A 10,996-nucleotide genomic window follows, 5' to 3' on the forward strand; every position below is an offset into this window, starting at 1 on the left:
ACAGTCAACCACCACATCCTTCTGTCCATACTGTCAAGTATGGGCATTTCTGGCAATGCGCACTCCTGGTTTGAATCCTACCTCAGTGGGCGCTCGTTCAACGTGTCATGGCAAGGTCAGCTGTCTGTACCTCACCGCCTCACCACTGGGGTGCCCCAAGGCTCGGTGATGGGACCACTTCTCTTTGCCATTTACACCACCTCGTTGGGCCCTATCATCCGCTCGCATGGTTTTTCCTACCACTGTTATGCCGATGATACTCAACTGTTTCTGTCTTTCCCTCCTGAGGACACCACGGTCTCGGCGCGGATCTCGGACTGTCTCGCTGATATATACACATGGATGAAAAATCACCACCTTCAGCTGAACCTGGCCAAAACGGAACTGATGGTCTTCCCAGCCAAACAGGTCATCCACCACAACATCAAGATCAATACTGACTCTTTATCTCTTGCTCCATCCAAAACAGCAAGAAACCTCGGGGTCATTATTGATTTATTGATGACCAACTGACCTTCACGGCCCACATCGCCTCTGTCTCCAGGTCGTGCCGCTTTGCGCTATACAACATCCGCAAAATCAGGCCGTACCTAACCCAGTATGCCACCCAGCTGCTGGTGCAAACCTTGGTGAGCTCCCGCCTTGACTACTGCAACGCCCTCCTAACGGGCCTGCCGGCTTGCGTGGTGAAACCACTACAGATGATCCAGAACGCGGCGGCGCGTCTGGTGTTCAACCAACCGAAAAGGGCACACGTCACCCCGCTACTCATCGAGCTCCACTGGCTGCCAGTAGCTGCTCGCATTAAGTTCAAGTCACTTATGCTTGCCTACAGAGTGCTTACTGGTTCTGCTCCCACCTACCTAAATGCTCTTGTAAGGGCAAATGTTACACCCAGGACGCTGCGCTCGTCTACTGAGCGTCGTTTGGCACTGCCGTCCGTGCAAGCACGGCAATCCAGACTATTTTCATTTGTAGTTCCTACGTTGGTGGAACGAACTGCCTAGTACTACCAGAGCAGGGGCGTCCCTCTCTACCTTCAAGAAGCTTTTGAAGACCCAACTCTTCAGAGAGCACCTCCCCTCCTAACTGGCACCTGACTAGCGCTTAACTTGCACTTCAGCAGTTACATTCCTGCACTTCTTTTTCCTTTTTTCTAGGTCGTTGTTTTTCTAATTCTCATGTAAAGTAGTATTTATTGTTACACCATGCTTTTTATTGCTCTTAGCTTGACTGTTCTCTCCCTTGTACGTCGCTTTGGACAAAAGCGTCTGCTAAATGACTAAATGTAAATGTAAAATGGTGTGTGTGGGTGTGTGTGTGTGTGTGTCTGTGTGTGTGTGTGTGTGTGTGTGTGTGTGTGTGTGTGTGGTGTGTGTGTGTGTGTGTGTGCGGTATGTAGGTGCTGCAGACGCTGTGTGAGGCGATGCAGGTGTGTGAGGAGCTGCAGCAGAGTGTGTGTGGGCTGGAGACTCGCCTGGCTGAGCTGCTGCTGTGGGAGGCGGAGGCTCGAGAACTCTACCAGCTACTGAGACACACACACAGGAGACAGGACCCCAGAACCAAGGTACACACACACACACACACACACACACACACACACACACACACACACACACACACACACACACACACACACACACACAGGAGACAGGACCCCAGAACCAAGGTACACACACACACACACACACACACACACACACACACATACACACACACACACACACACAACCCCATAACCAAGATAGGATCCCAGGACCAGGGTACACACACAGACACACACACACACACACACACACACAAACACACTGACACACACACACAGGTCCAGGGTGAGAATGGATCCATAATTTAGTGTGTTTGTGTCTGTTTGTGTGTGTGTGTGTGTGTGTGTGTGTGTGTGCGTGCGTGCGTGCGTGCGTGCGTGCGTGTGTGTGTGTGTGTGTGTGTTTGCGCGTGTGTGTGTGTGTGTCCGTGTGTGTGTGTGTGTGTAGGAGCTCATCTCCCGGGGGCTCCAGCTGGAGGGGCAGGTGGTGACGGAGGAGCAGGATCTGCAAATGATGGTGATGGCGGGGCAGAAGAACTCGCCCCTGCAGTACCTCATCGCCTCCAGCATGCAGGACCGCATCCGCCACTCCGTCTCTCAGTCCCAGGTCAGGGGTCGGGGGTCACCGTCTGGGGTCACTGAGGGGTTACTGAGGGGTTACTGCACTATCTGGGGTTACACACACACACACACACACACACACACACACACACACACACACACACACTGGGGTTGCCGCGCTGCTCAATGGCATATTAATACTGCACTGTATGTATACTAATACTGTATGTTGCTTTTCCAAATTCAGTTGCAAGTTCAAGTAAATAATTGTAAATCTTTTAATAAATCAACATACTGTTTACTTGATAATAACATTATCATGCTATCATGCCTCCCATTTCTCTCGTCTTCCCTTTCTTCTTCTCTTTTTCCCCTTCTATAATTTGACTATCATATGCATAATCACAGACACACACACAAACACATACACACACATATACACGCTCAATTACACCTATTTTCTTTCTCTCCCTCTCTTTCTCTCCCTCTCTTTCTCTCCCTCTCTTTCTCTCTCCAGCTTTACTCTCCCTTTTCTCACATACACCCACACGCAGTGCTCAACACAATCCCCATCAATGCAGGCACATCTCAACACAATCCCCATCAATGCAGTCACATCTCAACACAATCCCCATCAATGCAGGCACATCTCATCTCCCTTAATTCACACAGATTTCCCCCATCAATTCCTTCTCTTCCCCTGTCGACTCTTAGCTTTCCCTTTGCCAAAGTAAAGTAGTACCTTCAACAATCCCACTGCAACTATAGAATGTCTTGTGTATTTGTTTGTTAGTCTGTCCGCTTGCCTGTCTGTTGGTCTGTGTATGTGTCCGCTTGCCTGTCTGTTGGTCTGTCTATGTGTCCGCTTGCCTGTCTGTTGGTCTGTGTACTTGTCTGGCTGTTGGTCTGTCTATGTGTCTGCTTGCCTGTCTGTTGGTCTGTGTACTTGTCTGGCTGTTGGTCTGTCTATGTGTCTGCTTGTCTGTCTGCCAGCTTGTCTGTTTGTTGCTTTATGCCACTTTGTTTTCACACTGTATTAGGGTGGGTGGGTTCGGAGTGTCTTCATTCTCCATTGTAACTACACTTGAATACAAGGTTGTCCTCCGAAGAGGGGTGGTGGTGGTGGTGGGCCAAAATGCAGAACTATTCCTTAATCCCCTGTCTGTGATTGCTTTAGGGTTAGGGTTAGCCTTAATCCCCTGTCTGTGATTGCTATGCCTTAATCCCCTGTCTGTGATTGCTATTCCTTAATCCCCTGTCTGTGATTGCTATGCCTCAATCCCCTGTCTGTGATTGCTTTAGGGTTAGGGTTAGCCTTAATCCCCTGTCTGTGATTGCTATTCCTTAATCCCCTGTCTGTGATTGCTTTGCTTTTCTGCAGGAGGTTGTCGGCCTGCTCAGTTCTATGGGGTCTAGACGAGACCACAGCCCCCCCAAAGACCAACCCCCCCCCAAAATCTTCATTCAGTCCAAGGCTGAAGTTGAGGCACCGCCCCCTGCCAAGCCTCCTGTCCAATCAGAGCAGTCCGACTCAGCCGTGCGTCCAGAGGCCCTGCCTCAGGCCACACCCCCAGATGAAGCCTTTGGCCCCGCTCCTCCTCCACCATTGGCCCAGCCTGTTCCCCAGATAATTGTGCAGGAGTTCAGAGAGGAGATGAGGGTCTCTCCACCCCACCCCCACTCAGAGGAGTTCCATGCACCCCAAAGGCAGCCGCAGGTCGCCCCGACTACACTCCCAGGGGAACCCCAAAGCCAGGCCAGCGTGAGGCCCAAGAGTCGTACGAGGCCCCAGGGCCAGGCTGCGGCCAGAGGGGAGCCCCTCGAGCAGACCCCAGGGGTCGCCCTGGAGCAGAGGCCTCCCCAGCCCCCCCGCCAACCCCCGCAGACCCGGAGTCAACCCACCTCCTCCTCCCTTCCACAGCAGGAGGGTCACACACCAGAACAACCCCTCGACATCAAGGCCCGGAAGGCCCAGGCCCTTCAGAACCGACCCTGGCTCCAGCAGAAGGCTCAGGGCGGCCCGCAGGCAGCACCTGCAGAACGGGCAGAACCTAAGACCCAGTCTGAGGCTGCGGCCAGAGACGGTGCTGCCCGAGCAGCTCCAGAGGCCTCCGCTCACGGCTCGGGTCCAGAGGCCTCAGCTCACGGCTCGGGTCAGATACAGCTACAAACTCAACAACAGGTGAAGACCCAACCTCAACAACCGGTCCAAAGCCAAACTCAACAACAAGTTCAAATGCAAGGACAACAAGTAGTCTTCAGCCAGACTCAACAACAACAACAACAACAACAACAAGTAGTCTTCACGCAGACTCAACAACAGGTGGTCAGTCAGACTCAGCCCCAAACAAAGAGCCACCCTCAACCGCTTCATGCAAGCAAATCCCAAGCAGTCATCGTCCCAACTCAACCACCAGTGCAGAGACAAACTCAACCACCAGTGCAGAGACAAACTCAAGCCCCAGTGCAGAGACCAGTTCCTGGCCAACAGCAGCAGACTGTGACACCCAAACCTCAGGCCCAAGCCCAGACTAGAGTTCCAGCCCAACCCCAAAGGATGGCCCATCCACAGCCAGCTGCAGCCCAGAGTCTCCCTGTGGCCCCAGCTAAGGCACAGGCCATGGCTGCAGCACCCCCTCAGCCTGAAGCTCAGATCAGGCCTCAGTCCAGACCACAACCGATGCTCCAGCCTCAGCCTCACGCCATGGTGCAACCCCGCCTCCCGACACCTGGGCAACCCCGCCTCATGTCGCCTGGGCAACCCCGCCCCGTGTCACCCGGGCAACCCCGCCTCCCGACACCCGGGCAACCCCGCCTCCCGACACCTGGGCAACCTCAGCAGGTGTCAGCCCTTGCTGCCACCCCCCCACAGGCCTCCCTGTCCTACGCTCCGCCCCGGGGTCAGGCTGTGACCCCCCTGCAGCCCAAACCCAGCAGCAGCCCCATTCAGCCCCGGATCATTAGCATGCCCCCCCCGGCAGCAGCTCGCCCGCAGGCCCCCCCGGTACAGCCCCAGCCCCTGGGTTCTGTTGCCCCCCCCCGGCACCCCGCTCAGGCTCCTCATCCTCCCGCCCCTGCTGTCCAGCCCCAGCAGTGGGGTCCCCTCACCCCAGAGGTGGTGGCTCAGAGCTACCACAGGCCCCAGACCCAGGCACACACACACACACACACACACACACCTGCCCAAATGCCCCCGATGGGGCAGTACCAGCCCTACCCTCAGCAGCCCGTGCCCCAGGCTCTGCCGCCGCCGCAGCAGTGGGCACCTATGAGGTACCCCCGGCCCCAGACCCCCTCTGAGACACCTGTTCAGGTAGGGCCCTACGCCCAAGGGTACCCCAAAGCCACCCAGCCTGGCCCGCCACCCCAACAGCAGTGGGCACCCATGAGACCAGAGCTGATGCCCCAAGCGTACCCCCAGCCACCGCCGGGTGCCCAGATGCAGCAGCTGGTCCATGCGGTGCCCCCCCCTCAGCCCTGGAGCCCCCCCGTCAGGCCCGAGGCCTTGCCCCAGGGTTACCCCAGAGCTCAGACTCAGGGGTACGCCCCGCCGCAGGCTCAGACTCAGGGGTACGCCCCGCCACAGGCTCCGGTCCCGTACCAAACGCCCCTCCTGTCCCCGCACCCGCCGCCGCAGCAGTGGATGCCTGTCCAGAGACCGGAGTCCTTCCCACAGTCCTCTGCTCAGGTCCTGCAGCCGCCGGCACCGCAGATGGTCCAGCAGCAGCAGCAGCAGCAGTGGGTCCAAAGTCCAACTCCGATCCCAACCCACGTCCCCGCCCCAGTCCACCCGCCTACGCCGATCCCAACCCAAGGCCCTGCCCCACTGCAGACCCCTACCACACTCCACATGTCAGTACCTAAACCAGCTCCTTACCAACCCCTAACCCCAGTCCAACCAGCAACCCATAAACCACCACCAACCACAGCTCAAGCACCAGCCCAAACCCAACCCCCCCCTCAGACCCTGACCCAGGCCCCAGTCAGGCCCCAGCAGTGGGGCCCACCCCAGGCCCAAGCCCCCCTACAGGCCCCAGTCCCGCAGGCCCCACAGGCCCTAGTCCCGCAGCCCCAGGCCCCAGTAGGGGAGCAGGCCCAGCCGCAGGCGGGTCCCCGGGTGAAGCCCCCAGCCCTGGCCCAGGCTCCCCCTCAGGCCTACACGGAGGCCTACGCCAAGGCCCAGGCCCTCGCCAGGAACGGGTTCGAGGAGGCCAAGCACTGCCTGCAAGAGCACATCCTGGAGGCCATCACAGTGTTCAGGCATAAGCAGCTGACTGAGGAGCAGGCCTCAGCCAAGGAGGTACGTGTGTGTGTGTGTGTGTGTGTGTGTGTGTGATGTGTGTGTGTTTGATGTGTGTGTGTGTGTTTGATGTGTGTGTTTGATTGATGTGTGTGTGATGTGTGTGTTTGATGTGTATGTGTTTTATGTGTGTGTGTGTGTGTGTTTGATGCGTGTGTTTGATGTGTTTGTTTGATGTGTGTGTGTTTGATGTGTTTGTTTAATGTATGATGTATGTTTGATGTGTGTGTTTGATGTGTGTATGTGATGTGTGTGTGTTTGATGTGTGTGTTTGATGTGTGTGTGTGATGTGTGTGTTTGATGTGTGATGTGTGATATGTGTGTGTGGTGTGTGTGTTTGAGTGTGTTTTTGATGTGTGTATGTGTGATGTGTTTGTTTGATGTGTGTGTGTGATGTGTGTGTTTGATGTGTGTGTGTGTGTGTTTGATGTGTGTGTTTGATGTGTGTGTGTGTGTTTGATGTGTGTGTTTGATGTGTGTGTGTGTGTTTGATGTGTGTGTTTGATGTGTGTGTGTTTGTTTGATGTGTGTGTTTGATGTGTGTGTGTTTGATGTGTTTGTTTAATGTATGATGTATGTTTGATGTGTGTGTTTGATGTGTGTGTGTGATGTGTGTGTGTTTGATGTGTGTGTTTGATGTGTGTGTGTGATGTGTGTGTTTGATGTGTGATGTGTGATATGTGTGTGTGGTGTGTGTGTTTGATGTGTGTTTTTGATGTGTGTATGTGTGATGTGTTTGTTTGATGTGTGTGTGTGATGTGTGTGTTTGATGTGTGTGTTTGATGTGTGTGTGTGTGTGTTTGATGTGTGTGTTTGATGTGTCTGTGTGTGTTTGATGTGTGTGTTTGATGTGTGTGTGTGTGTTTGATGTGTGTGTTTGATGTGTGTGTGTTTGTTTGATGTGTGTGTTTAATGTATGATGTATGTTTGATGTGTGTGTGATGTGTGTGTGTGTGTGTGTGTGTGTGTGTGTGTGATGTGTGTGTTTGATGTGTGATGTGTGTGTGTTTGATGTGTGATGTATGTGTGATGTGTGTGTTTGATGTGTGTGTGTGTTTGATGTGTGTGTGTGTTGTCCATCAGGAGATGCTGCGGTCGCTGGACCCAGAGATGCTACAGGAGTTCCTCAGGGCTGCCGAGGGAATGGAGGCCTTCTGCACCCCGCCCCAACTCAGAGACATGGAGTTCTTCACACAGTCCGTCAGAACACAGTGGGAGGTACGTGTGTGTGTGTGTGTGTGTGTGTGTGTGTGTGTGTGTGTGTGTGTGTGTGTGTGTGTGTGTGCATGGAGGCCTTCTGCACCCCGCCCCAACTCAGAGACATGGAGTTCTTCACACAGTCCGTCAGAACACAGTGGGAGGTACGTGTGTGTTTGTGTGTGTGTGTGTGTGTGTGTGTGTGTGTGTGTGTGTGTGTGTGTGAATGGAGGCGTTCTGCACCCCGCCCCAACTCAGAGACATGGAGTTCTTCACACAGTCCGTCAGAACACAGTGGGAGGTACGTGTGTGTTTGTGTGTGTGTGTGTGTGTGTGTGTGTGTGTGTGTGTGTGTGTGTGCATGGAGGCCTTCTGCACCCCATCCCAACTCAGAGACATGGAGTTCTTCACACAGTCCGTCAGAACACAATAGTGTGTGTGTGTGTGTGTGTCAGTGTGGTATGACTGACTGTGATGCAGTGATGTATGTGTGTTTGTGTGTTTTTGGACTGTGGTAGGGGTGTGTAATGCTGGGGTGTCTATGTGTGTGTGGAATTAGGGATGGGCATTTGATTAAATTGTCTTAATCGATCGTCGGGAGAATTAACGATAGATTTTCGATTAATCATTAATATTTTTATATTAAAATTCACTATTTATAGGTTATATTAAAATGCAGTGAAATAGAAAAAACACAGCGTGTTTCCTCATTGAGATCTTTATTACAAGATGAACAAGAACAACTCTTGTGGCAGTTAAACGGGATCTGTTCAATGGTTACACTTGAAAATATGCGCTGCTGTACTCTTAAGCAGCAGAGCCAACAGCTTGAAAGCCGGTGCTCATAATAAACACAACTGACCCTCGTTTTTTTCTCCCCAAAAAAATCTGATTATAAATAAATTAGTGCTGTCAATAGATACAAAAAAATAACTAATTAATCTCACATTTTGAAATTCATTAATCTAGATTCATCGCGATTAAACGTTTTCTTCTAAAGACTAAATCATATAAATTAACGAGTAATTACTTCAGACAGCGTGTATTTTTTTCGTGCTCTCTCGCGTCATACAAGGAATGCATGCGAGACACAATGGTGCCCCTCGACGGTAAATCGTAAGAATTGTCCCCTGAAGCAATTCGAATCACCTCAGTCAGCCCACCGTCTTCAACTATGTTGATAGACCGACAGTCACTGGCAACCCAAACTGCTACAGCGTTGGTAACCTTTTCACGGACTGGTCTAGTTAATTTCCTAGAGAAGTCGTGGAGTGTGGGTTGGCGACCATCTAACCTGGGACTGCTTTCTGTCGGGTGCTTTGCATTAAGGTGATAACTTAAAGACGAGCTGCTTCTGTGATAGCTACATTCAGCTTGACAAATGCTACATACAACTTTAGTTTGTCGATTGTTCCGTCATTTTCACTCTTAAACAGAAACTTTCCGCCCAACAATCCCTCAGCTCTCTCGTCTTCAACTACCGTCTCGGTCTCTCCTATCTAACTGACAGCAGACACGCGGCGGTTTCGTGCCATGAGTCAACGCACACCGGAAGTAAACAAAGCTGCGTTAACTGCGTTAAAATATTTTATTGCATTAATCTCGGTCAAAATAATCTCATAGAATAGCGCGTTAACTTTGACAGCCCTAAAATAAATAAATTACACGCACACTACGCAACAGAACATGCATTAGTTTTATCAATGAAAAAAGAATGTCATCGAGGAAATTCTTAATGATCAATTAATCCATCCCTAGTTTGAATCCTCCAGTCTGTTATGGACCCCAGTGATGCTTGTGTGTGAAAAACGTGTGTGTGTGTGTGTGTGTGTGTGTGTGTGTGTGTGTGTGTGTGTGTGGGGGGGGAGTGTACTTGTGTGTTTGAATCCTCCAGTCTGTTATGGACCCCAGTGATGCTTGTGTGTGAAAAACGTGTCTGTGTGTGTGTGTGTGTGTATGTGTGTGTGTGTTTGAAAAACGTGTGTGTGTGTGTGTGTGTGTGTGTGTGTGTGTGTGCGTGTATGTGTGTCTGTGTGTGTGTGTGTGTGTGTGTGTGTGTGTGCATGTATGTGTGTGTGTGTGTGTGTGTGTGTGTGGTGTGTGTGTGTGTGTGTGTGTGTGTGTGTGTGTGTGTGCGTGTGTGTGTGTGTGTGCATGTGTGTGTGTGTGTGTGTGTGTGTGTGTGTGTGTGTGTGTGAAACATGTGTGTGTGTGTGTGTGTGTGTGTGTGTGTGTGTGTATGTGTGTGTCTGTGTGTGTGTGTGTGTGTGTGTGTGTGTGTGTGTGTGTGTGTATGTGTGTGTGTGTGAAACATGTGTGTGTGTGTGTGTGTATGTGTGTGTGTGCATGTATGTGTGTGTGTGTGTGTGTGTGTGTGTGTGTGTGTGTGTGTGTGAAACATGTGTGTTTCTAACCCCTTCTAGGGAGTGAGGGCTGCCATGGCTATGTATCTGACGCAGCTCAGATTTGAGATTAAACGGCGGCAGTTTAACAGTGTGATGCTGATGTGTGAGATGCACCCCTCTAACCCTCAGAGCCCCCAGCGTGCCTCCGTCCCCACGGTAACGGTCACGGTCACGTACCCCCTCACTAACCTCCGTCCCCACGGTAACGGTCACGGTCACGTACCCCCCTCACTAACCTCCGTCCCCACGGTAAAGGTCACGTACCCCCCTCACTAACCTCCGTCCCCACGGTAACGGTCACGTACCCCCCTCACTAACCTCCGTCCCCACGGTAACGGTCACGTACCCCCCTCACTAACCTCCGTCCCCACGGGGATGGATGGGACAGTATGCATACTACAAACAGCAGGGGATTGGTGCTAACGTACCGCTGCATGTCTTACAGTATGAGGATTAGTGTTCATGGTCACTTTACCAGCCAAATCTGACAGCATGGGTGAAGTGATGTAGACTGCTTACTAACCACAGCAAACAGCACTGTTGCTTAGAAACCGTTAGCATGTATAGCATATTAGCATGTATAGCATATTAGCATGTATAGCATATTAGCATGTATAGCGTATTAGCATGTATAGCATATTAGCATGTATAGCATATTAGCATGAATAACACAGTGCTACTCCAGCCTTGCATCGTAAGACTGACATACCCTTCCTTGTTAAGTTGTCATGACAGTGCATAGCCTGTGCTACATATATATGTCATGTTGTCATTATTGGCAGTTATCATAACAGCCCACAGAGCAGATGATAGTAGGGTTAGCGGTTAGCGGTTATGTCACCTGTAAGTAACTGTCATGACAACAACTTACAATGGTAACTATGGTTACAATGGTAGCTACTGAAAGTAGATACTGTTGTATAATTGGACATCAGCTGTCTTTTGCTTGTTCTTATCCTCTCTGTGTCTCTCCTTTCCTCTCCTCTC

General features: G+C 51.6%; 1 protein-coding gene across 1 annotated transcript in view; it reads left to right on the top strand.

Moving 5' to 3' along the window:
- Nucleotides 1–10,996, top strand: part of LOC105912114 (nesprin-2-like) — a 77,751-nt gene that overhangs the window by 46,219 nt on the left and 20,536 nt on the right. The window contains exons 21-25 of the mRNA XM_042709795.1: nt 1,403–1,567; nt 1,995–2,153; nt 3,489–6,407; nt 7,491–7,637; nt 10,139–10,258. Of these exons, the coding sequence (XP_042565729.1) occupies nt 1,403–1,567; nt 1,995–2,153; nt 3,489–6,407; nt 7,491–7,637; nt 10,139–10,258 (3,510 nt within the window). The remainder of the gene's footprint in view (nt 1–1,402; nt 1,568–1,994; nt 2,154–3,488; nt 6,408–7,490; nt 7,638–10,138; nt 10,259–10,996) is intronic.

The sequence above is a fragment of the Clupea harengus genome, chromosome 14 (assembly GCF_900700415.2).
Source record: "Clupea harengus chromosome 14, Ch_v2.0.2, whole genome shotgun sequence".
Lineage (NCBI taxonomy): Eukaryota > Metazoa > Chordata > Actinopteri > Clupeiformes > Clupeidae > Clupea > Clupea harengus.